Source organism: Mesoplodon densirostris, chromosome 14 (assembly GCF_025265405.1).
Source record: "Mesoplodon densirostris isolate mMesDen1 chromosome 14, mMesDen1 primary haplotype, whole genome shotgun sequence".
NCBI lineage: Eukaryota > Metazoa > Chordata > Mammalia > Artiodactyla > Ziphiidae > Mesoplodon > Mesoplodon densirostris.
Window position 1 is genome coordinate 53,654,269 of NC_082674.1, and position 25,688 is coordinate 53,679,956.

At 35.9% G+C, this 25,688-nt stretch overlaps 1 protein-coding gene across 4 annotated transcripts in view; it reads right to left on the reverse strand.

The window, feature by feature from the left end:
* WDPCP (WD repeat containing planar cell polarity effector) overlaps nt 1-25,688 on the reverse strand; it is a 330,758-nt gene that overhangs the window by 136,670 nt on the left and 168,400 nt on the right. For all 4 annotated transcript variants that reach the window (XM_060117623.1, XM_060117625.1, XM_060117622.1 and 1 more), the window contains exons 11-12: nt 15,211-15,399; nt 12,006-12,129 (exon numbers count right to left, since the gene is read on the reverse strand). In XM_060117623.1, the coding sequence (XP_059973606.1) occupies nt 12,006-12,129; nt 15,211-15,399 (313 nt within the window). The remainder of the gene's footprint in view (nt 1-12,005; nt 12,130-15,210; nt 15,400-25,688) is intronic.

Below are 25,688 nucleotides of genomic sequence, written 5' to 3' on the forward strand. Positions count from 1 at the left end.
GTTCTCAATGAGACCAATATCACCTTCGAGGGCAAAAATGTATTTCTTAGGGATTAAAAAATCTTAGGTATTACAACAGTTTGTGGGCCTCCAAAGTTTAACTCTACCTAAGAAATCTTATTACTTAGACTTTAACTTATCTTTTTAGGAAGAAATTAAATTTATTTAGTTAAAATGTATTTTTTCTCCTTGAGGTGGCAGTAATGAGGAAAGGTTGGGAAATACTGTTGTAAAAGTTCATTTAGGCCACCTTCATCTTATTAAACCTCTACAACACCATAATCAATAATAGCATTTATGGTTCCTTATTATGTGCCAGAATGTACCACATGCTCCTTTTATAGGGATTATTATATTAACTCTAATAACATCCCAGTGTGGCAGGTACCATGGTCATCCTTATTTATTGATACAAATCACGAAACTGAAGCTAAGGAATAGTAAGTGCCCATATTCAAAATTCTCAGTTGCTTTCCTCTATACTGCACTGTCTCTCCATACCAGTACACATCTCCTCTTTTATCAAATACCTCTAGAAAAGGAACTCCTTACCTCTTGAGGTGATTCAGTTTCTAGTATAATGGTGAAGGGCATGGACTTTGAGGTCAGATGGACTCAAGTTAGGATTCTGGTCTGCCATATATCATATATAATTGTTATACAAATTACTTAATCACTGTGAATATCCTCAGCTATAAAATAAGAATAATATATGCTTACATACTATGATGTGAGGATTAAATGTGACATTTATAAAGCCCCTAGCTTTAACCGTCACACATTAAATAGTAACCTTTCACAAAATACAAATAGTCTATGTGTGTGCGCGCGTGTGTGTGTGTATAGGAGAATGTATGCAATAACCATTAGTAAAAAAAGATATTAATATTAAAGCAGGTTGGAGAGAGAGGGTATATGAGAAATCTCTACACTTTCCTCTCGATTGTTCCATGAACTTAATTGCTCTAAACAATAAAGTTTATTATTTAAAAATTATAAATAAGAAGAAAGAATTTACTACAACAAAAATTAAAGCAGCAAGGTGCCAAATTTCACCTATTTAATTTTCAATGCTTTAAGATATTGATTATTTCAACTGTGGATATGATGACTAATTTGACAAAATGGTGACAGGAACATTTGACAAAAATATATCAAGAATCTTATAAATGTGAATAACTCTGACTTGGAAATTTCACTTATAGGAATTCATTCTCAGGAAATAATCAGATAAACGCACAAAAGTGTGTGTATATGTGTGTGTGAGAATATATGTGACTATGACAGCTATTACAGCATTGCTTATAGTAGCAAAAATTTGGAAATAGTCCATGTCCATAGATAGGAGGATGGCTGAATAAATTATAGTGGTACATCTCTATAATGCATGATGTGGATCTATGTTTACTGACATGAAAAGAAGGCAATGATATTATATTGTGAAAGAAAATCATGTATTACTTACACAATCAGAAAGTTTATTTTGGAAAAAATGTAGCTTACTGTTCTAAACTATAATGACAATGTACAGTCCTGTGGATAAGGAAGAGTTGAATTCATGGGGGGCTTTAGGTTTAAACAACATTTATTTATAAAACCTATGAACTAAAAGACAAATACGTATCCTCTCAGAGCAACAACTACATGTGATCAGTCTGTTCACCAAACATTTCACCAAAGTAATGTCTTTTTTCCAGCCATTTCAACACTGCTGAGGCCCACATGCTAGCTTTCTAAGGAAAGCTAGTATTTGTTACCTCCCTAAAATTTAGATAGATGCTCCTTAGTTCTCCAGGTACTGACAAAACCCAAGCACCTCTTTCTATAAAATGTTATGAGACAGTTAATAAGAATCAGAATCTACAGCAAGCTGAATATTTTATTATTTGAACATGGTTATCAGTGGGGAAGGAAAGGGAAGTGGGGGGACTTAAAAAAGTAGGAAGTGAATGGTACTTATCCTGTCTACTCTAGAAGATGACAGATGGGGGCGAATACTTACTATAATTAGAAATAAGGTTATAACATCTGTTCATAGTTTTTTGAGTTAAGTTTAAATATACAATAAAAGAGAAAAGAATTATTAACATTATGTTTACACTTTATCAAACACAAAGGAAACATTTCACATAAAAGTAGACATATTCTGAAACTTATTTATTGAGGTTTTTTTTTTTTTTTTCCTTTTTTGTGGTACGCGGGCCTCTCACTGTTGTGGCCTCTCCCGTTGCGGAGCACAGGCTCCGGACACGCAGTCTCAGCGACCATGGCTCACGGGCCCAGCCGCTCCACGGCACGTGGGATCCTCCCGGACCGGGGCACGAACCCGTGTCCCCTGCATCGGCAGGCGGACTCTCAACCACTGCGCCACCAGGGAAGCCCTGAGGTTCATTTTTTATACTCTATCATGGTCTTTCCTTGAGCTGTGAGATCTGCAGATGTAAACAATCTGCCTAATAAATTGTTGACTGTATCTTCTCTGCATGTCTCTTTTCAGACCTCAACAGGTTAGAATCTCTAACAAAGCCGAATTTCTCCTAGACTTAAGTCTTCATGAGTGTCAACAGCCAAGAATCATCATCACTCTCTTAATAACCACAAGTTGCATACCATGTATGTCCTTCACTATCTGAGAAGACATCTTTGATTTTTGCCACGTTGGTAAAAGCTGTCCTCACGCCACAGCTTTTTTAAAAGTAGCTGTAACTTTGTTACATGGTCCATGTTACATGTCCATATTCGTCTCTAGTACATACCAATTGCAGCTAGGTGCCATTTATTTAATACAGTGAATGTGAATAAATCCTAGTGTCTTTTAATCCCTTTCATCTGCCAAACTAAAGAGAGTAAGACTTCCTGACGAGAAGCATGAGGAGGCCATCATTTGGGGCCAGTCTGGGGTTTGAGGTCAACAACTGTCTTTATCAGAAGTGTCAGGCCTGCAGACACAGTTCACTCACTTATAAATGTGGCCTTTTACCCCGGCCCAGTAAATTACTCATTGAATAAGAGTAACAGAGAAGACAGTGGGAAGTTACATCCAAGAGAAAATGAGAATGACAAGCAGTTCTGAATAGACAACTCAACTAGAATTTAGGCAGAAAACAAATTTTGTACATCACAAATGAAAACAGTAATGACTAGAGTGAAAAAAGTCTTAAGATTCATCCATTCAATATGATGCCTAATAAGCAGACTATCCCTATTCTTAACTCCACCTCTATTAACGAATCTAGTCTATTTCTCTCACACTGGACAAAAGAGAGTTCTTAAGGCCATTACAGTAATTCCAATGGAACAGAATGGTTATTATGGTGGCTTTTCAAATAATCATGATTTTCCTTTTAACAATGCAGTTTTTACCCATTTTGATTTTTAGACATAAAAATCTGAGAGAGAATGTGAGCAATATAAGTAAAATCTAAGGACTTATTTCACTGGTGTAGTCATATATAGGGAAGTGATGCTGAAATGGAAAGCCATACTGCCAAATGCAACACAGTTTGGATGCTCAGGGCCACATCCCTGGCTCATACCCCTGATTAACTACAAAAGGGGAACCTTGAGGAAGAAGAGCCAAGTGTGTCAAATTTGTTCATGAAACACCCTTCAAGTTATTTGCACCTATCCTCAGCAAATTTTGTTTGGTTTACCAATTTACTGATTAGTATCACAACTTTTTAAAAAATCATCATTATGGTAGAAGGCCCCTCACCCCCTGGTGGGAATCTCAACTGCCCCTATACCCAACCAGCCCTAACTGGGCCCACATGAAAACAAGCTCCTTCGTCTATAAAAGCACATTTATCTAGTTGCTTTCAGTTAAAGGCCTTAAGGTTTTGTCCTCATTCCCTTCTGCTTATTTTCCTTTTTTGATCTTTGATCCTTTTCCTAAACAAAGGTCTGTTCATATATGTGTGAGTCACTTTCTAGAGTTAAACAATCTTTAAATCTAAGTACCATATCAAAGAAAGTAAAAGTCTCTTAAAAGGCCATCATAGTGAATCAACTCTTAGGATTTTTTTCTTTAAAATTCCATGTACTCAATGATTACAACTATGTAAATAAATATGCATTTGAAAAGAAATGAAAAACAATGAAGAAAAAGTTGTGTGAGTATAGTAATGGATCCTCATTTGTTAAAAACATCTTGGGACTGTGGCTTACTTTGTGGGAAAAATGTTAATTACTAATTTAATTTCATTAATGGTTACAGAGCTATTCAGATCTTCTATTTCTTTTTCACTCAGTTTCGGTTATTTTTATTTTTCTAAGAAATTCTCCATTTCACCTAATTTTTCAAGTTTGTTGTAATTAAGTTGTTCATAGTGTTCCCTTTATTTTAATTTTTTAAAATCTCTGACATGTCTATCATTAGGTCCCTTTTAGTATATCCCTAATATTGTTCATTATTTTCTATTTTACCAATCTTGTCAAAGAACAAATGTTTAGCTTTATTAATCCTCTTTTATAATTTTTTGTTACATTAATTTCTGAGCATATATTATTTCCTTCCTTCTACTTTCTTTAGGTTTATTTTGCTAATATTTTTTGAATTTCTTAAATTGTATGGTGCTTTTAAAAAAATTGAAGTATAATTGCTATCATGATTTGATATCTCTATACATTACAAAATGATCACTGCAATAAGTTTAGTTACAATCTGTCACCATATAAAGTTATTATAATATTATTGACTATATTCCTCATGCTGTATATTTCATCCCTGTGACTCATTTATTTTGTAAGTGGAAGTCTGTACCTCTTACTCTCCCTCACCTATTTTACTCATCCCCCCAACTCATCTCCCCTAGCCACCATGTTTGTTCTCTGAATCGATGAGTCTGTTTCTGTTTTGTTATTTGTTCATTTGTTTTGTTTTTATATTCCACATATAAGTGAAATCATATTTGTCTTTTTCTGTCTGACTTATTTCACTTACCATAATACCCTCTAGGTCCATCCATGTTGTTTCAAATGGCAAGATTTCATTTGTTTTTATGACTGAGTAATAGTCCATTGTATTAATATAGACCACATCTTTTTTACCCATTCATCTGTCAGTGGACACTTAGTTTGCTTCCATATCTTGGCTATTATAAATAATGTTTTAAATCACATGGTTCTTTAATTTTGAACCTTTCTTCTTTTCCAATACAAACATTTAAAGCTACATATTTCCCTTATAACTCTGCCTCAGAACTTACCTCTGAATTTCTCATTCAAACTCAACATGTTCAAAACCAATCTCTTGACCTTTTCCCACTACCTATTCTTTCTGCAGTCTTACCGGTCTTGTCAATGGCAACTCCATTTTTCCAGTTGCTGAGATCCAAACACTTAAAGTCATCCTTACCTTCTCTTTCTGTCATATGCTTCATCCAGTCTGTGAGCAAATGCTATTAGCCAAACCTTCAATATGTCCAAAATCCAAGTACTCTATCCTCATCCCTCTTGCTACCAATCTGCTCTAAATGGTCACCATTTCTCACTCAATTATTGCAATAGCCTCCCAAATGGTCTCCTTGCTCTTGGCCTTCAAAGGTCTATTCTCAACATAGCATCTGAGTGATTCATTCACTAGTTGGTCCAAATCATCTACTGACTTGCCCTATTATTCAAGAGAAAAATCCCAGTTCCTTACAACAGCCAACAAAAGTCCTATATTACCGAGCCACCTGCTAGACCTCTGACCCAAGCTCTTATTATTCTGCCTCTCATTCACTGTTCCAGCCAAAGTGCTGGGATTTAACTCATGTTTCACCTTCTTAGGGAGGCCTCACCTGTCCCTGCTTTGTTCTTCTTCATGGTATGTATCATTACTTAACATTCTATATATTTTACCTACTTATTCACATAATGTTTCCTTCACTAACTGTAAACTTTATGATGCCATGGATTTTTGTGTGTGTGTCTGTTTTGTTCATTGCTATATTCTAGCTCTAACAATAGTGCCTGTTCATATTCTCTATTTCCTTAATTATACTTTGTTCACTTAATCTATCAAGGGAATTAAAATTTCTAACTATGAAAGTGGATTTGTCAATTTTTATTTTATGTGTACTCAAGCTATATTATACACATTTAGAATTGTTATATCTTACTGGTAAATTACTGGTAAATTGATTTTTCTCTTGATATTGATCTCTAGTAATCTGTACTACTGATTTTGCTTTAAAGACTATTTATATAACATTATTAGGTCTCTTTTGGTATTGACTTAGTATAATTTTTTCCCATTCTCTAGCTTTTAAACTTTCTATGTGTTAGGTGTCTCTTGTAAAAACGTAGAAAAAACTGTTTCAACAATCTCTGCGGGGCCTCCCTGGTGGCGCAGTGGTTGAGAGTCCGCCTGCCGATGCAGGGGATACGGGTTCGTGCCCCGGTCTGGGAGGATCCCATATGCCGCGGAGCGGCTGGGCCCGTGAGCCATGGCCGCTGGGCCTGCGCATCCGGAGCCTGTGCTCCGCAACGGGAGAGGCCACAACAGTGAGAGGCCCGCATACCGCAAAAAGAAAAAAAAAAAAAAAAAAAAAAAAAAACAATCTCTGCGAATGAAAATTTTAACCACTTAAATTGACAATGATTATTGATTTTTAAAATTCATTTCTACTACCTCATTGTGTTTTCTGTTTTTCATCTTTTTTTCTGTTTCTTCCCCCTGTATGCTGCTCCCTCCCCCAATTCTTGCCTTCTTTGGGGTTGAATTTTTTTTTCCTTATCCAACATTTTCACTCTATTTGTTTGACAAGTATACACTCTATTTCTATTCTTTCAGTGATTACCCTAGAAATTCTACCATGTATCTTTAACTGAATAAAATCTGGTATTAATAAGTATCTCTACCTTCCTCTTGAAAAGTCAAGGACCTTAGAATGCTTTAACTTCTTCACTTCTCTTCTGATTTATATGTTATCACTGTCCAGGATTTTATCTTAATTTAACCACCTGAATTAGACATTAGTGGTTATGTTTTACATGATCCATTTTTGTTTAAGTTCCCAAAAGTTTAACATTATTTTTGTCCACCATTCCTTCTTGCATCTCATACCTTCCTTCCTTTTAGTTCTCTCAAGGAAGATCTTGCCCTTCAAGGGTCCTAGATTGATGTGGGGATCTCTGATCCAGTCTCCCACTCTGCTTGAGCCCTAGGCTTTGTCTCCAACTCTCTGAGTACGCAGCCTTTATAAATCAAGCACCTCACTGCCAGGTGCCAGCAGATGCCCTCAAGGCAAACTTTGACTTTGCTTATTCTTGTGGAATCAAGCATCCTTGTCATTTCAACCCGAGTGTTTCCCTTAGTTTCCTGCCAGCTCTACCATGCTTTAAACAAATATTTTAAATATATTATCCATTAAATAGATGATCTGACCAGGAAGTTTTTCTCTGTAGATCATTCTGTCTTATTCTCTAAATATTCGTAGATAGGGGCTTCCCTGGTGGCGCAGTGGTTGAGAGTCCGCCTGCCGATGCAGGGGACATGGGTTCGTGCCCTGGTCCGGGAAAATCCCACATGCCGCGGAGCGGCTGGGCTCGTGAGCCATGGCTGATGGGCCTGCGGGTCCGACCACAAAAAAAAAAAAAAAAAATTCGTAGATAGCAGTCTTAGTATTTTTGTTTTTTGAATTGGTTTCATATAATTGTTTTATTTACTGTGCATGCTCCATTAGTAAAAAGTAATATTTAAAAACCCATTTAAAAGCCAAAGTGGTTCACAATTTCTTTTTGCCTAACATATATATTTTTCATAAGCCAAGAGCCATTTCTAAAAGACTACCTATTTTTTCTGAATTCTAAGTGTAAATATTGACTTCAACATAATGCATATTATCCTCCAACATATTATACAAATTTTCAAACATCCAGGAAAGTTAAAATAATATATATATTTTTACCACCTAGATTCTATCATCATTTTACAACATTGTTTTATCACATATCTATTCATGTCCCTTTCTATCCATCAGTTCATCTTACTTTTTTGTTGCAGTGCCAAGGAAAATGCAGACATCAGTACATTTCCCCACAAATATTTTATAAACATGATATTTTTATTTCTAGGCAATAAAGCTCCCTGTCCCAAGATTTTGCTTACTATTTTATAAGCATTTTAAAAATATGACTCTCTGTGCCATAATCACATAATACCATTTGAGTCAGAAGACAACAGTCTTATAGTTAAGAGGGGAAATAAACAAGTAAAATTAACTATTAATCCTTTATAACATATTTCCATGTTAGTAAAATAAGCTTCGTATGTGGCATATTCACTGAAATGTTTGCCCTTTTATTTCATCAATATTTAGGAGTTCCTCTTATAGTTTCTATTTATTTATAATGAAAAGCTCTTACTTGTTAATACTTCCCTATTTTTTTAACATCTTTATTGGAGTATAATTGCTTTACAATGGTGTGTTAGTTTCTGCTGTATAACAAAGTGAATCAGCTATACGTATACATATATCCCCATATCCCCTCCCTCTTGCGTCTCCCTCCCACCCTCCCTAACCCACCCCTCTAGGTGGACACAAAGCACCGAGCTGATCTCTCTGTGCTATGCGGCTGCTTCCCACTAGCTGTCTATTTTACATTTGGTAGTGTATATACGTCAATGCCACTCTCTCACTTTGTCCCAGCTTACCCTTCCCCCTCCCTGTGTCCTCAAGTCCATTCTCTACGTCTGCATCTTTATTCCTGTCCTGCCCCTAGGTTCTTCAGAACCATTTTTTTTTAGATTCCATATATATGTGTTAGCATACGGTATTTGTTTTTCTTTTTCTGACTTACTTCACTCTGTATGACACACTCTAGATCCATCCACCTCTCTACAAATAACTCCATTTCTTTTTATGGCTGAGTAATATTCCATTAATACTTCCCTATTCAGTAGTTCTGGAGGACTATTCAATTTTATGGAGGCAGAGAGGTGAACAATCACCTTCTGAACTTAGTTTAGGCAAACCTGCATCTTCCTTCTATGATATTGTGATTTACAATAAGAAATATATATATTAGATCTTTGTACTGTTTGTGACAAAGGAGATCCCTGGAACTTCCTAAGTGATAAGGAGCCAAAAAGGTGAAAGGAAAGTCTCTTGTAATTCATAACAATCCCATTTCAACCATACCTAAGTTTAGGTTAATGAGGTGACTTTCTGAAAGCCTCTACAGATGGGGGCTGGTTGTCAGGGAAACCAACCACATGATTAGAGGGTTAGAACTTCAGTCTCACTCCTGGCCTTCTGCGGAGGAGGGAGGAAAGGAGAGCCGGAGGTTGAATTAATCACCAATGGCCAGTAATTTAATCAATCATGCCTATGTAATGGAGCCTCCATAAATACTCAAAAGGAGGAGATTCAGAGAGCTTCTGGATTGTATATGGAGGTGCTGGGAAGGTGGTGCACTTGGAGATGGCACAGAGGCTTCAAGTCCTTTCCCACATAACTTGCCCTATGCATCTCTTCATCTGGCTGTTTATTTGTATCCTTTAAAATATCAGCAATAGGGGCTTCCCTGGTGGCACAGTGGTTAAGAATCCACCTGCCAATGCACGGGACAGGGGTTCGAGCCCTGGTCTGGCAAGATCCCACATGCCGCAGAGCAACGAAGCCAGTGTGCCACAACTACTGAGCCCGTGTGCCACAACTACTGAGCCTGCGTTCTAGAGCCCGCAAGCCACGACTACGAGCCCACATGCCACAACCACTGAGCCTGTGCTCTAGAGCCCGTGAGCCACAACTACTGAAGCCCGTGAGCCACAACTACTGAAGCCCGTGCGCCTAGAGCCCCTGCTCCACAACAAGATACCACAATGAGAAGCCCATGCACCACAATGAAGAGTAGCCCCACCAGGGAAGCCCCACCATATACTTTTTGATATTAAAATCAATATAATATTTTATTCTTTTTCTAATCTGGACTCAAGCAATCTGAGTCCTCAGCTTAACCAGTGGGTGATCTTAGGTATATCCCTACTCTGCATGGTGCTTCTTTTTTTTTTTTTTTTTTTTTTTTTTTCTGCGGTACGCGGGCCTCTCACTGCTGTGGCCTTTCCCGTTGCGGAGCACAGGCTCCGGACGCGCAGGCTCAGCGGCCATGGCTCACGGGCCCAGCTGCTCCGCGGCATGTGGGATCCCCCCAGACCGGGGCACGAACCCGCGTCCCCTGCATCGGCAGGCGGACTCCCAACCACTGCGCCACCAGGGAAGCCCTGCATGGTGCTTCTTTCCTTCATCTTTAATTTAAAATTCTTTATGATGATCTTTACTGTTTAGGAATTATTCCATCTAATAACTTTTTTTAGAGTATTAAAATACTGGCTAGCCAAGTACAGAGGGTAATGCAATTCTAGCACTTCACAAATACAAAAAAGTATTTGCCCTTTTTCTCTTCCCTTAAGCAGAACTTCTTGGCAGCAGATTAAACAAAAGGATGGTTCCAACTTAAGCTATCTCATTCAATTTCTTCTACACTTAACGTTCCTTTTTTCATAATGTCGTGTATAGCCTACTATCAAAAGAACTACTAAACATTCATTATAATTGAAATAGTAGAAAGCATGCAAAAAAGGAAATATGAAAAACCTAGTATACCCTAAGAGAAAACATTCAATTCCAGATGTAACCACACAGAAAAGTTAGAGTCTGTGTGGTTACATCAGTACTACATCAGTCCCAGTATTTTTGTCATGTCTATGTATATGATTATACATAGAACACTGCCTCATTTAGGGTGAAGAATCTCTTAGAATATACTAAAATCATTCAGATAAAAAGGCAATATTCAATTATAGGTCATAACTCATGCTATATATTAACACCTCTCAGCTTCTATAAAGACTGTTTTCCAAAGGTTTCACTGTTGGGTAGAGATCAAAGTGCCACTTTATAAATAGTTTACTCATGTGTCAATTGATAATACCTCCTTAGCAGGGTTGTTCTGAGAAAAAAAGGGAGACTATACATGAAATTGTTTGAGTTAAAAAGAACTACAACAGCTAGGTTTTACTGTAAGTAAAATTAAAACTCTAAATTCAACTCAATGTAATTTATGGTACATGAAACTGAAAATTCTGTTACTTTCTATTATAAAATATATATAAAATTACACAAAATGTATACTTTCAGCTAAAAGAATAATAATTTTTATTGGACCCTGATATATACCCCACTTAGCTTAAGAAATGGAACATTACTAATACCTTGGTGGCTCCATGGGCTTGTTCCTCTCATATTTCTCTTAACCCACTCCACAATACCCTAAATTTTGTTATACTCACTTCTTTGCTTTTACTTCTAGCATTGACATATTCAGATGTATCCCTAAAGAAACTAACTAGCTAGTTATCTATCTATCCATCCATCCATCCATCTCTATCCATCCATTCATCTTCCATCCATTTTTTGAACTTTATATAGAGAGAAATGCTCTATGTACTTGTCCTTCAACTTCTGCAGTATCTGTCTCAGAGTAATTTCTTAACATTATCTAATTTTTCATATAATCCATATATTAAAAGAATTAAAGGAAATTAAAGCAGAGAAAATGAGGCACAGTGAAGCTAGCAACTTGTCACCTTGTATAGGAAGACAATGAGCAAATCTCTCTACAGTAATTCTGAAAGTAAAGCAGACCCGTGACTGTCTTAGAACTTTATAGCACATTCATTTTAGCTGCAATTAAAATAAACATTTCTCTATTGTTAAGAGTACAATTAATATTTTTAAATTCACTTTACATAGCTGGTATTTTTTGCTTTCGTATTAAAGGGGCAATTATATTAAAGTGTAGTAATGATGTAAAAGCCCTCAACAATATTCCAATATAGTCCTTAATAGGAAAACAAGAACGAATTAAATAAAGAATATCAAGAGCCAATTTGTTTTTCTCTTAGGGACAGACTATTAGAAAAGAGATAGCCATATTATGGAATATTCTAATTAAAGAAGATGGCTCCTTGAATAGGTAATTAGTCTGACACTAATTAATCCAAAGATATCATTCACCTGAGTAAGTGGTGGAAGAATCTCCTTGCATATTTGCTGATTTGGTCTCTGTATTCCAATATAGTTGTATCCAGGAGTGGTCTTGTTGGAGCATAGAAGGTTCCAAGGCTTGCCTCAAGCTGTGCTGTGGAATTCAAACATAGCAGCACTAAAACAAGTGAAACTCCTTCAATTACAACAGAATACTCATGTTTGCAGTCAGTCAGGTTTTGCAAACTTGGATGAAATGTGAGCTTGTTGCAGGAAAGATGAAATTAAAATATGACAGCTGATACAAAAACAAACCTGTGTATAAACTTTCACTTGAAGCAAAGCTGACAATGACTCTGAGCAACAAAAAGCTGTCAAAACTGAAGAAATCCATAATGAATCAACCTCTCACCACAAATGGGTAATTAAAACAGTGACTCATCAGAGTAACACAGTTTGAACTAGTATTTCCAGTAAAATCAACTCACAGTGTGCTCAACATTTACTCTCTTTAGCTGAAAGGAACAAACTAGCCTTTCTGCATTAGGCATTGAAATCAGTATAAGAAATGTTTAAAAAAATAATACAAATAAAAATATCCTGATTGGAGTAATAATATCTCTCTATTACAACTTTAGAGAAAGACTGAAATTCCCTATACCTTCCTTAAATCCTGTCCTAAACAACAAGATTGTTGGTTTTGTCCAAGTGTGAAAGTTAACACCCCTGGGAGGTATGTTAATCTGCTTTGGTCAACTGACACCCTCCTAGGAAGGAAGGATTGGAGAGCAGGTTTTGATAAGCCAAAGGGCTAGTGACTGGGAGAAAAAAGCACATTTTGCCTAATTTACACTTTTACCAAGACAAGCCAATGAGGTTGCGTTTCCTCCAAGAAATACCTGGAAAATATATAATTACCATAATGGTGAGAGTTGTATGAGAATACAGTTCACAGTAAGACTCCACTGATTTTTATGCTACTAGCACTAGGTTGAATGAACAATTCCTTATTTAGCAAAACTCTTTAGTTTTAAGCATATTTGGGTTTGAAAGTATTGCATACCTCATCAGAGTAATTGCTATGGACTTGGCTAAGCTGTTATTTCTTTTTTTAATCTCAAATCTAGACAGTAAAGTAAGATGAACTTTAGTGGTATTTTCTTTCAAAGCAGCAGTCAATTTAGATTAAAATTGAATACAGCAATGCCATTGTGAAAGCAAGCCAGATTCTCTTGCCATTGCTTGTTTTCTTGACAGCATGTTCCGTACATCTGAAATGTTTGAGCCTACATGGAATACTCGTAGCTCCCAGCACAGTTATAGATTCATTAGATAGCCCAGCTTGATGTTTAAGGCAGAAATGAAGATCTCAAAGACAACCACAGCACAGCTACAAATAAAAGAGCTCACTGGGTTCCACTAATAAGAGGAAAACAAATTACCATGTCAAATTTGTTAGATTCAGATAGAATAAATCTCAGTAGAGAAGAACTGTAGATGTTTTAGAAATGTGTTTTGCAGTTACTTGGGGGAAAATGCATATACCTACTTAAAATGTACATATTCTGATAACCCAGCATCATGCAAGCATTTTATTTTAATAGCCTAGTATATCATACAAGCTTTTTATTTCCCTATCCACCCAATATGGTTCCTTGATAATATCCTTTATTAAGGCGGGAATCTGATAATACCCATTTGTGAATTCCCTAATAATCTTTCTTACTACACAGGGATCTTACAACACAAATTCACTAAGGTGCTAGCAATTTCTCAGTCTCCTAAGAGTCAATATTTTATTTTCTTCATATTTCTTCAACTTTAAATTTAGAGTATTTTGCATGGATTATGTGTACCATAACAGGCTTTCTTTAGGGACCCTGCTACTTTTTTTTTCCTCTGCTATCTACCCAACCTGAAGAGTGTACCAATACTAATAAATAATTACTTGAGATAACTCTGCAGGTAGAAATATTACAGTAATCCTAGAACCCTAAAATTTTTAAGTTATAATCTTTTTATTTTTAACTAATATTTATTGAGTACCTACTGTGGGCCAAGCACTGTGTTATGCATTTTCTCATTGCAGAAGTACTGGAATCTCCATAGGTGTGTTGGACTACTTCCAAAAAGCACATTCAATTAACATTAAATAAATATTTATTGTGGGCCTCCTGTGAGTTGGGGCCAAGTCTCATGATGCAGACTTCTTGAAAGAACATGTTCTTGCTGATTATTCTTCTCTAAAATTAGTAAAATGAAGGTTATGTACAGAATACTATCTAAACAATTTGTTTACTTTGGAAACGTAATAAAATGGAATAAGAAAATCTATAAACATGGAAAGAAAATAGTGGGAAAGAAAAGCTCTCCAGTAAAGGCCTTTTGACGTATTTCCTGTTTTCCTTACCTTGTAAATCACATACAGAAAGGTTCTCATTGGCCATTATTTCCCACTGTTAATATCAATGCTTATTACAAACATTTGAAATAAAGATATGAATGCAAGAATGTTTAGATGCATTTTACATTAAGTAAATTAATTACTCATAATAAAAATAACATACACTGGATAACTGGCAAATACAAAAATTGATTTCATTATTGTATGTGGCACATATATTTTTTTCTTTTTTCTTTTTTTTTTTTTTGGTTAACAGTGCCTTGTCTCTCTTTGACAATAAACATCTGAGATCCTATGGGCAAAATAACTTATTAGGAGAAGGTTGGGAAATCCAAGCACTCAGAAGGGAGAGGGGTATCAGAACTCTAAGTTAGAATGAAAACAAGAAGGAACAGCCTGGGCTGCATACTGTCTGGACGAATAACTTGGGATGTGAAAGAAAAATACTGATGTCTAAAGTAAAGGAGAAATAAGGACTTTGTTTAGGGCCCTTTGTCTTCCAAACCCTACAGAGCACATGAAATTTCTCATCAAAGTTTGAAATCTGAGCATATTCTACACATGAACTTAGTCTGAAATATACAGTGACTGCATTGTGAGTTCCAACATAGGTATATACAGAAAAGTTATTACGTTGACCAGTACTATACAGTAAGTACCGTATGGAAGTAATTATTTGATATCTCATTTTGTCAGTTTAATAGGGCATTAACATTTTTGTCTTCTAATCTTCAGTAACATGACTTCAAAATATCCTCAAAAAATAACTGACAATAAAATGTACTTCATGTATATACAAAACCCATTTATGAAATATATTTTAAGTCTGACCTTCTCTCTCTGGAGTGAGCTTTTGTCTAAGAAGATGGTTTACGATGGCAGTCATGCTGATAAAGCACTCGTAGCCCAGAGTGTCCCAGTTCATACTACTCAGGATGTTTATTGCCTCACAGATCTCATCACAGTGAATGTACTGGAAGATGATGTCTACCAGGCCCAGCTGTCCTTGTGTGAAGATACCTGTCACAGAAAAATATAAAATCAAGTGAATCTTTTAAAAATAAGAAATAGGACTTCCCTGGTGGTCCAGTGGCTATGACTCCATGCTCCCAATGCAGGGGGGCCAGGTTCAATCCCTGGTCAGGGAACTAGATCCCATATGCCGCAACTAAAGATCCCGCATGCCACAACTAGGGACCCCGTGTGCCACAACTAAAGACCCCACATGCCGCAACTAAAGATCCCAGATGCCACAACTAAAGATCCTGCATGCCGCAATGAAGATCCCACAAGCGGCAGCTAAGACCCAGTGCAGCCAAATAGATAAATAAATAAATAAATAAAAATAAAAAGTAGAATAACAAAAACAGATTTAACTTTTCTACAAAGGAAAAAAACAGTGATCATTTCTTGCCTAAAGTGCTAGAAATGTGGGATTTGGGGGGGCCAAGAGTAATATGGCACTGTGGTTAAATCTTTAAATACCACCTACCAACTCCATCTAGCTTATGCTTACCATTCAGCACATATTAACTAATTTATAATCAAACTGTTCAGACTAAAAATGAAAAAACCTGAGAACTTTTAGGTAAATCACAATAGCTAATTTAATTTTTCCCATCTGTCATTTAGGCCTCTGTTGTATATATTTAGAGATAATTTTGATGTAACACAATTCTTATTGACCAACTTAATTAGTTCTAAGTTGCATCTGGTCTTCAGCCCCATGTACTTGGGGGTCAAAAAGTACAAATATCCATGACAAATATAATGTGACTATATAAACATTTTTAATACTGTTTTTATTAATGGGTGCTCTAAATTGATAGCTTCTTCACAGATACCACATACCAATTTATTTTAAATTGGCATTGAGATTATTCTCTTCTATTATTAGTAATTATTAGTAAGAAATTATCAGGACTAATCTTGTTATTGATCCACTTTCACAACTAAGATCTACTATAAAATATCTTAGAACAATATAAACACATTTGCTTACCCTTTTAAAATGAAAGAAAATCCACTTCTAAGCTTAGAGAAGCAAGAGCACAAAACAAAGGGGGGTGGACTCTGTTCTAGCTTTATCTTATCATCTTTTAAATATGGATGATCTCATTTGAAACTAACAACTTCTGTGTAATTAAGTGACAATAAGTATTAGTGCTTTTAAGGAGTTTGGTTTTTTTTTTTTAATCTTTAAAAAGTAGCTATCTGTAAAATCTTTTTCATTCCACAAATGTTTACTGATTTGAGTGAAACTACAAAAACTTCTCAGTACAAATAATCATAAAGCTAAATGAGAAAACATATGTGAAATTATTTGGAATCTGTGAAGTATATAAAATAAAAACAGGGAAACAAAGATAAAAAATTGCAAACTTTGCTTCTGAAATTATGCAAGCTAGAGACAAGAGTAGGGTTTTAAAAAATGCTGAGAGATAAAAATGAATTAGCCTAGAATTCTATAATTGTATAACAAAGCATTGAAAATTCATGAAGAAAAAACATTCTTAATAACAGAGCTCTAAAACAATAAAGCAAAAACTATCAAACTAAAAGGAGAGAAAGTCAAATCTACAATTATCATTGGAGATTTCAGCATTTCTCTCTGATTAGTTGAAAAAAACGTATAAACAAAATCTGTAAATATAGAAAACACTTGAAAAACATCAGTAAATTTGACCTAATTGACACTTATACAACGCTTCACCCAACAACGGCAGAATACACATTCTTTTTAAGTGCACATATAACACCAACCAAGATGGAGCATATTCTGGGAGATAAAACAAGCCTCAATAAATTTAAATGCTTTGAAAGTATACAGAATAGGTTCCCAGACCACAATAGAACTAAATTAGGTATCAAAACAGAAAGATATCTGGATGATTTTTAGTGTCTAAGGATTTATACACCAAGATTTTCAAGGGAGAAAATATTCCCCTTATATCCTCAGTGTGCTGGTAAATCTAAGTGATGTAAATACTCCCACCATGGCTGATTTCAAGCACTAATGTGATGTCATGGAACAAGTGATGCACCACTGCACAATGTTATGTAATATTTCTACCATACAGATAAAATAAGTGTAACCTCAAGGGTATAGATAATAGCAAAATGTAGTAAAATAACTAGGAAGTGGGAAAAAAAGAAATATATCTGGAAAATCTTTAAGTATTTAGAAATTAATCAACCCTGTTCTAAATAACCCATGGGTCAGAGAAGAAAACACAAATTAGAAAATATTTTGAAATGAATAAAAATAAAAATATAACATCAAAATTTGTGAGATGTAGCTGTGGCTATAGTATTACTTAGAGGGAAATTACCAGCATTAAATATTCAATTACAAAAGAAAAAGGGTTTGAAATCAACAATCCAAGCTTCTACATTAAGAACCTAGAGAAAGAAGAGCAAATTAGACCTAAAATAAAATAGGAGATAATAAAAATATGAAAATAAGTAATAGATAAAGTCAATGAACACGAAAGCTGGTTCTTTGAAACAATCTGTAAAATTGACCAACTTCTGCCAAATTGAGAAAAAAAGAGAAGATACATTTATCAATATGAAGAATAATCATTATAGCACTACAAACATTAAAAAATAAGTGAATAATATGCTAACTTTATAGAAATAAATGTAGCTTAAATGAAATAGATTCCTTGAAAGATACAAATTATCAAAGCTCATTCAAGAAGAAATGAACAGACAACCTGAATGATCCTATATTATTTAAATTTGAATTTGCAGTTTAAAAACCTTTACACATACACACACACACACACACACACACACACACAAAACCAGATGCCTTCACTGGTGAATTCTCTCAAACAATAAGAGAAGAAATAATATCACCTCTACACAACTCAAAATATAAGAGGAGGGAATATTTCCTAATTCATTTAATGATATCAGCATTACACTGATACCAAAAATGACAAAACATTACAGGAAAAGAAAAAGAAAATTGCAAACCAGTATCTCCCATAAACAGATACAAAAATCCTTAAAAAATATTAGCAAATCCAGCAACATACTGAAAAGATAATACATCATGAACAAGAGAGATTTATCCCACAAATGCAAGGTTGCTGAAACATCTGAAAACTCATCAACATAATTCACTATATGACCAGAAAAAAACATATAATCATTTCAATACATGCAGAAAAGCACTTGAAAAAATTGAACATCCTCTCACGCTAATATATATCAGCAGACTAGGAATGGAAGGGGACTTCCTCAACCTCGATAACATCATACATACAGTGAAAGATTAAATGCTATCCACCTAAGATTGGAAACAAAGCAAGGATATCTTCCCTTGCCACTTCTATTTAATATTGTACTGTCCTAGCTAGTAAAATAGGGAAGAAAACAAAATAAAAGGCATACACGTTGGATAAGAATATATAAAACTTGTTTTTAACTGAAGTTGTCATAGTCATCTACGTAGAAAATCCTAAGTAATCTACAATAAAAAGTTACTACAACTAAGAAATGAGTTTATCGGGGTTGCAGGATACATGGTCAATGTTTTAAAATTTTATTTTTATATAACCCCAATGAACAATTAAAAGTTATAATTAAAAATACTAATTACGATAGCATCCAAAAACATGAACAAACTATGTACAAGATCTTTACACTTTAAACTATAAAACACTGCTGAGAGAAATTAAAGAAGACCTGAATAAATAGAGATGTTGTGCTCATAAATTGGGAGACTCAATATTGTTAAATTGTCATTCCATCCCATATTGATCTATAGATTCAATGTAATCTCAATCAAAATCTCACCAGGTGTTTTTGTAGAAATTGACAAGTCAGTTTTAAAACTTACACAGAAATTCAAAACATCTAGAGTAGCCAAAACAATTTTGAAAAGAAGAACAGAGACTTCCCTGGTGGTCCAGTGGTTGAGACTTCGCCTTCTAGTGCAGGGGGTGTGGGTTCAATCCCTGGTCAGGGAGCTAAGATCCCACATGCCTCAGGGCCAAAAAACCAAAACATAAAATATAAGCAATATTGTAACAAATGCAATAAAGACTTTAAAAATGGTCCACATTAAAAAAAAAAAAAAAAAGAACAAAGTTGGAGGACTAATAGTCCTGGCTTCAAGACTTACTGTAAAGCCACAGTAACTAAGACAGTGTAGTACTCACTAAAGTATATACATATAGATCAGTGGACGAGAACAGAGTCTTTTCATAGATACACACACACATATGATCAAGGGAATTCAGTGGAGGAAGGATAGTCTTTACAACAGTTGCTGCTGGAACAACTGAATATTCATATTAAAAAATTAATTTCAACTCATACCTCACACCATACACAAAAAATTACTTGTATCAGACAATAAACCTAATTGTAAGAGCTAAAACCATAAAATTTCTAGAAGAAAAAAGGGTTCGAGGGCTTCCCTGGTGGCACAGTGGTTGAGAGTCCGCCTGCCGATGCGGGGGACACGGGTTTGTGCCCCGGTCCGGGAAGATCCCACATGCCATGGAGCAGCTGGGCCCGTGAGCCATGGCAGCTGAGCCTGCGCGTCCGGAGCCTGTGCTCTGCAACGGGAGAGGCCCCACAGCGAGAGGCCCGCGTACCGCAAAAAAAAAAAAAGGTTTGCCAAAACCTTGTTTGATAGCACATAAAAAGCATAAGCCATAAAATTAAAAAATCCAAGAATTGGCTTTCATCAAAACTAAAACTTCTGCTACCTAAAAAACTGTTAAGAAAATGAAAAGATAAATTACAGGATGGAAGAAAATATTCAAAATACTAGCATCCTACAAAGGACTTTTGTTCAGAATATATAAAAACTCTTACAACTCAATAAACAATCCAATTAAACTTGGGCAAAAGATTTGAAGATATACTTCATCAGAGAAGATACATGGCAAATAAGCACATAAAAGATGACCAGCTCCAAAGGCTCATCAGGGAAATGCCAACTAACACCACTATACACCTACTACAATGGCTAAAATTAAAAATTAATTAATGCCAAGTTTTGGTGAGGATGTGGAGTAAGTGGAACTCCAAAATAGTTTCTTCTTAAGTTAATCGTAAACTTAGCATATGGCCCAGCCATTCTACTCCTAGGTTTTTCCCAAGAGAAATTAAAATAGATGTCATACATCTATTTTACATACATTTGTACATAGTTTGTACATAGTACTATGTACATTTGTACATAGTTTGTGGACACAAAGACTAGTACAAGAAAGTACGTAGCATTTTCAATGATATTGGCTTAAATTTGGAAACAACCCAAATGTCCATCCACATGTTAAAAGATACACAAATTGTGATTTATCTATATAATAGAATACTACTCAGTAATGTAAGTGAAAATTTACAGATATACCTACAGATATACATACATACATGTAAGTGAAAATTTAGATATACATACAAAATTTACAGATATACACACAGTATGTATACATACATCCCAGTAGAATACTACTCAGTAATGTAAGTGAAAATTTACAGATATACATGGAAGAGTCTCACAGACTTTTCCATACTTACTGAGTGAAAGTAGCAAGACACAAAAGAGGACCTATTTTTTTGAGTATATTTCTATGAAATTCTAGAAAAAGCAGATCTAATCTGTAATAACAGACAGCAGATCAATGCACTTTAGCTTTGAGGAAGGCAGGGATTGACTGCAAAGGGGTTGAGAGAATTTTGAGGGTGAGGGAAATGTTTTACATCTTGATTGTGGTGGTAATCATGAGGATATACATATTTGCCAAAACTCATTGACCTATGCATTTTTAAAACAGGTACAATTAATTTTATGTAAATTATACCTCAATAAACTTGATTTAAAAATCCATCATCACTCTAGAAAGCAGAATGCTGTCTGGAACAGCAATCCATCTAAAATGATATAAGACCTAGTTTTAAGATGACTAGGCATCTAATAAAATATTTGACATATCCTTCCAGCAATAAATTACCACCAATTACCACTTGGGTAAAGTAAAATTTAAATAACTCATTAAAAATAACTCTTTTAAAGAACACATACTTCTTACAAAAGTTCTATGAGAAAAATCAGACTACTTGTTTTTTAGATAGAGTGACAAACACACACATGCACACACATTGCCTGTGATTTCCAAAATCCTATGAGAGGGAAGAAGTTAGCTTTAATTATTTGTTTAATATCATCATTTGACCTTTTAACCTTTTCCTAACTTCGTATGTGTTATGAAGCACTGTGGGAGCACTCTAGGTAGATGGAATACTCAACACCACTATGGAAAGAAGGAGTGTGAGAGCACATGCTGTGATTGGGGAGCTACTAGGGAAGCACAGCTCGGGAGATGAAGCCAGAGAGGCAGACAGGCTTATTAACCACTGAAGGATTTCAGGCTGTAGAATCCATGACCAAATCTGCACTCTGGTGGCAGTTCAGGGGATTAATTGAGCGGTGGGTTGGGAAGATTGGAAGACAGAGGATTACAGATAGAGGGCCACTGCTTGATCATGGTAAAATAGCGAAGATCTAGATTAAGGTAATGACAGCAAGGATGAATAGACTGAGATGTTTTTGACAGTACATATTCAGAAAGGCAGAATTGATGGGATTTGGTAGCTGATTGGATATGGCATCAGGGGTGAGGGAGGAATCTAGGAAAACTTCTGACTTGGGATTCTGTCTAAATAACTGTACCATCCCTCAAATTGGAGAATATAGGAGGAGAAGCAGGGAAGAAGATTATGACTTCATATCTGCACATAATAAATCTGTATACCTGTGTACATTCAGGGGGAGGTATCCAGCAAGCCAGGGTAATATGTGGATGTGGAGTGAGGAGTTGTCTGGGCTGAAGTCAGAGATAGGATACCAAAATCAAAAATAAACTTTCAATCTGTATAAAATGGGAGGAGAGCTAAAAATGGAACCTTAGAGAGCCTCAATATTTTCATGAGGAGGCAGAAGAAGAGCATAAAAAAGTGACGAAAAGTTGCATCTGGAGTCATAGAAGCAAGTATGATGAGAGTTCTATGATGGTGAAAGTGGTCAGCAACCATCAAATGCTGAAAAGTCATCAAGTAACATAAGAGAAATATGTGTATCAAGTAGGACGTCAATAGTGACCTTTCCAAGAGCAGTTCCAGGAGAACACTGAAGAAAAGAGCCAGAAGGCGGTGCTGTGAGGGGTGAATGGGAGGTGAAGAAGCAGAGTTCAGTGTTCATTACTATTTCAATGAGTTTGACCTATGAAAGGAAGGTGAACATCTGATTAATAACAGAGGGGAAATAATTTTAAAGAAGAGATGTATGTTTCTTTGTTCCATGCTGTGGCTTGGGCCTGTACCTGATGATGTAGCAAAATTCATGGAGAGAGTGGGGAAGGTGACAGAGTAAAGGTATCAGAGGGAATGTTATGGGATTCAGAGTGGAACCAGTGGTGGAACTAGTCTTAGACAAGAGGAAGGCTCCTTTCCCACTGAATTGAAACTGAAAAGATTTATGTACATGTAGGTAAGTTGGGTGGGTGGTGAGGAACAGATAAAGTTAATGAAGTGCCAATTAAAAGGTGAGATTCTCTGTTGAGAGGGTAAGGAGCTAGCTGATCATGTGAGTTTAAAGACAGCAGTGAAGGCTGGAAAAGGTACTGATGAGAATGGAAAAGCTTTAATATCTCAGTAATATAATTAGGGACTCCTCTTAATCCCAGTATATGTATATGGAAATATGAATAATGACTGTCAGGTAAAGAAATTCTTTTTACACATTGCTTCCACATAGGAGGATGACACTTCCAGCTCCCTCCTGAGGAAGACATGTTTTTCGCATTCTTACAACAGTGGTGATGGCCTTTTAACCACAGTGCATTTGTGCGATAATTATAAGGATTTAGAATGGAAGCCCTAGCCTTGCAACAGAATTTTCTTTCAACATGACAGTAACTGACCTATTTTAAGAGTCAAATTCCAAAAATCTTAGCATCTTGGCAGTAGCCACTGACACGTTTACATATGACAGCATTCTATTTTAAACTATGATCTATCTCAGCTTCTTACATTGTAAGCTACACCTTTCATGTCAAAATTTCCAAAGGCTTGCATAACAAGCATATGAAAAATATCTCATAAATGCTCCCTAGTGGGGAAACTGCACAGGCAACTACCTGTTTATATATGCAGTAACTTGAATTATACATGAAAATTCCACATGGATGCCCAGAATCAGCACTGTGTTAATTCAAGAAGTATATTAAAATTTCTGGATGTATTTAGTAGCAGATCCTAAGAAAAATCTGTTCTTTAAACAGGGTTTTCTTTAAAAAAAAAAAAGATCTGTTAGCTGGAATCTACTGTTTCAAGGAATCTACTCTTCCTAGGAAAAATAATCTGTAATAAACATTAATCTTACAATACATTTTCAAAAATCCTAGGAAACTCCATTTTTAGATCCTTTAAAGAGCCTGTAAAACTGTAAAATTTCCCTATTCTATAAAACTTCAGTCATATTGAAAATAAAATTTAAATGATAAATGTCAGTTGCAGAAGTTATCACCTTTTCATTTGAATGCTTGACTTCTATTGGATAGTTCTCTTCCAAGAGACCTACTTGGGAAAAAGAGGTGACAGCCAACTCATTGCCTAATTGATTTAGGAACAGTGCCCAGGGAGATAGTCCAATTAAGTTTACAAGCTGGCAATTAGCAGGAAGCCCTCTAAATCCCTACACTGAGAGCCTGTTTACTTTAGTAAGAAGGCAAATGTGCTAGAGATAGGAAGAGAAAGCTGTGCTTTTTGCAAAGCTGTTGTGAGTAGGCCCACAAGGCAGGGCTGAAGAAAGGCTAGGTATACGTCAGAAGACAGCCTTCTGTTTGACAGGTAACTTGGGTTATTGAGAGAGAGAGAAAGGGTGGGGGGAGGGAGTTTTAACAGATATGCAAAACATCTAACATCCACTTTAATAAGTGTTGAGTATAGAGACATACCACTGTTAAATGTGTAGTTGGGCAAAGTAGAACTAGATTATCTCATAATAAATGAGATTCCAAACATATTTTTCTTGGACAATACTGACATTATGAATGGATTTAGTTGCATTTTTAATATGTGGAAAGAACACAGCCCTCACATTATATCCCTGATATCTTTCAAGTTAGTCAAGTCATTTTCATTAGATTTATTTCATGTATTCAATTTCAGAGGCAAGTAGATCCATAAAAAAACAAAGTAAACTGACAGCTATTTAACAAACACTACAATGTCTTTAAAAAGTTAACTTTGGGGCCTCCCTGGTGGCGCAAGTGGTTGAGAGTCCGCCTGCCGATGCAGGGGATACGGGTTCGTGCCCCGGTCTGGGAGGATCCCATATGCCGCGGAGCGGCTGGGCCCGTGAGCCATGGCCGCTGAGCCTGCGCGTCCGGAGCCTGTGCTCCGCAACGGGGGAGACCACAACAGTGAGAGGCCCGCATACCGCAAAAAAAAAAAAAAGTTAACTTTGTAGCACAGAGCCAGATCTTGTAAGGGGTTTTAAAATGTATTTACTTTCCTATGTTTTCAAGTTGCAGTGATGTGCATTAATTGAAATCTGTTTTTTTAAACCTAAGTGAGGTTCTTTCAAGAATGTTAAATTATACAAAACTGCCTAAAGGGACTTCCCTGGTGGTGCAGTGGTAAGAATCCACCTGCCAATGCAGGGGACATGGGTTTGACCCCTGGTCCAGGAAGAGCCACATGCCTTGGAGCAACTAAGCTTGTGCGCCACAACTACTGAGCCTGCGCTCTAGAGCCTGAGAACCACAACTACTGAGCCCGTGCTCCACAATAAGAGAAGCCACTGCAGTGAGAAGCCTGCACACTGCAACAAAGAGCAGCACCCCCCCCCGGCTCTCCACAACTAGAGAAAGCCCACGTACAGCCAAAAAAATAAATATCCAACTCTAAAAAAAAAAAAAAAAAAAAAAAAACAAACTGCCTAAAGGATATCATGTATTTCAGGACATAGCCAGTAATGCAAAACTACAAAAAGCAAAAAAATCACAATAATAAAATTCTGCTTTAAAGCTTCCTGGTTGAAATGGGATACATTAATACACATTTTTCCAAACATTGATAAATACTTTTGAATATTTTTATCTAAAATCTTTAGCAAATGCTAACTAAATATTTCCTTTCTCTTCTTTAAAACACCTGCTTTACACATTTCCAATCTGGGAAGAAATGGACACTTATAATCTAAAATAATTTTAATAGAAAAGTATTACAGAATTTTGTAATGGACATACTTTTAATATATTCTCATGTGTACTATTTCT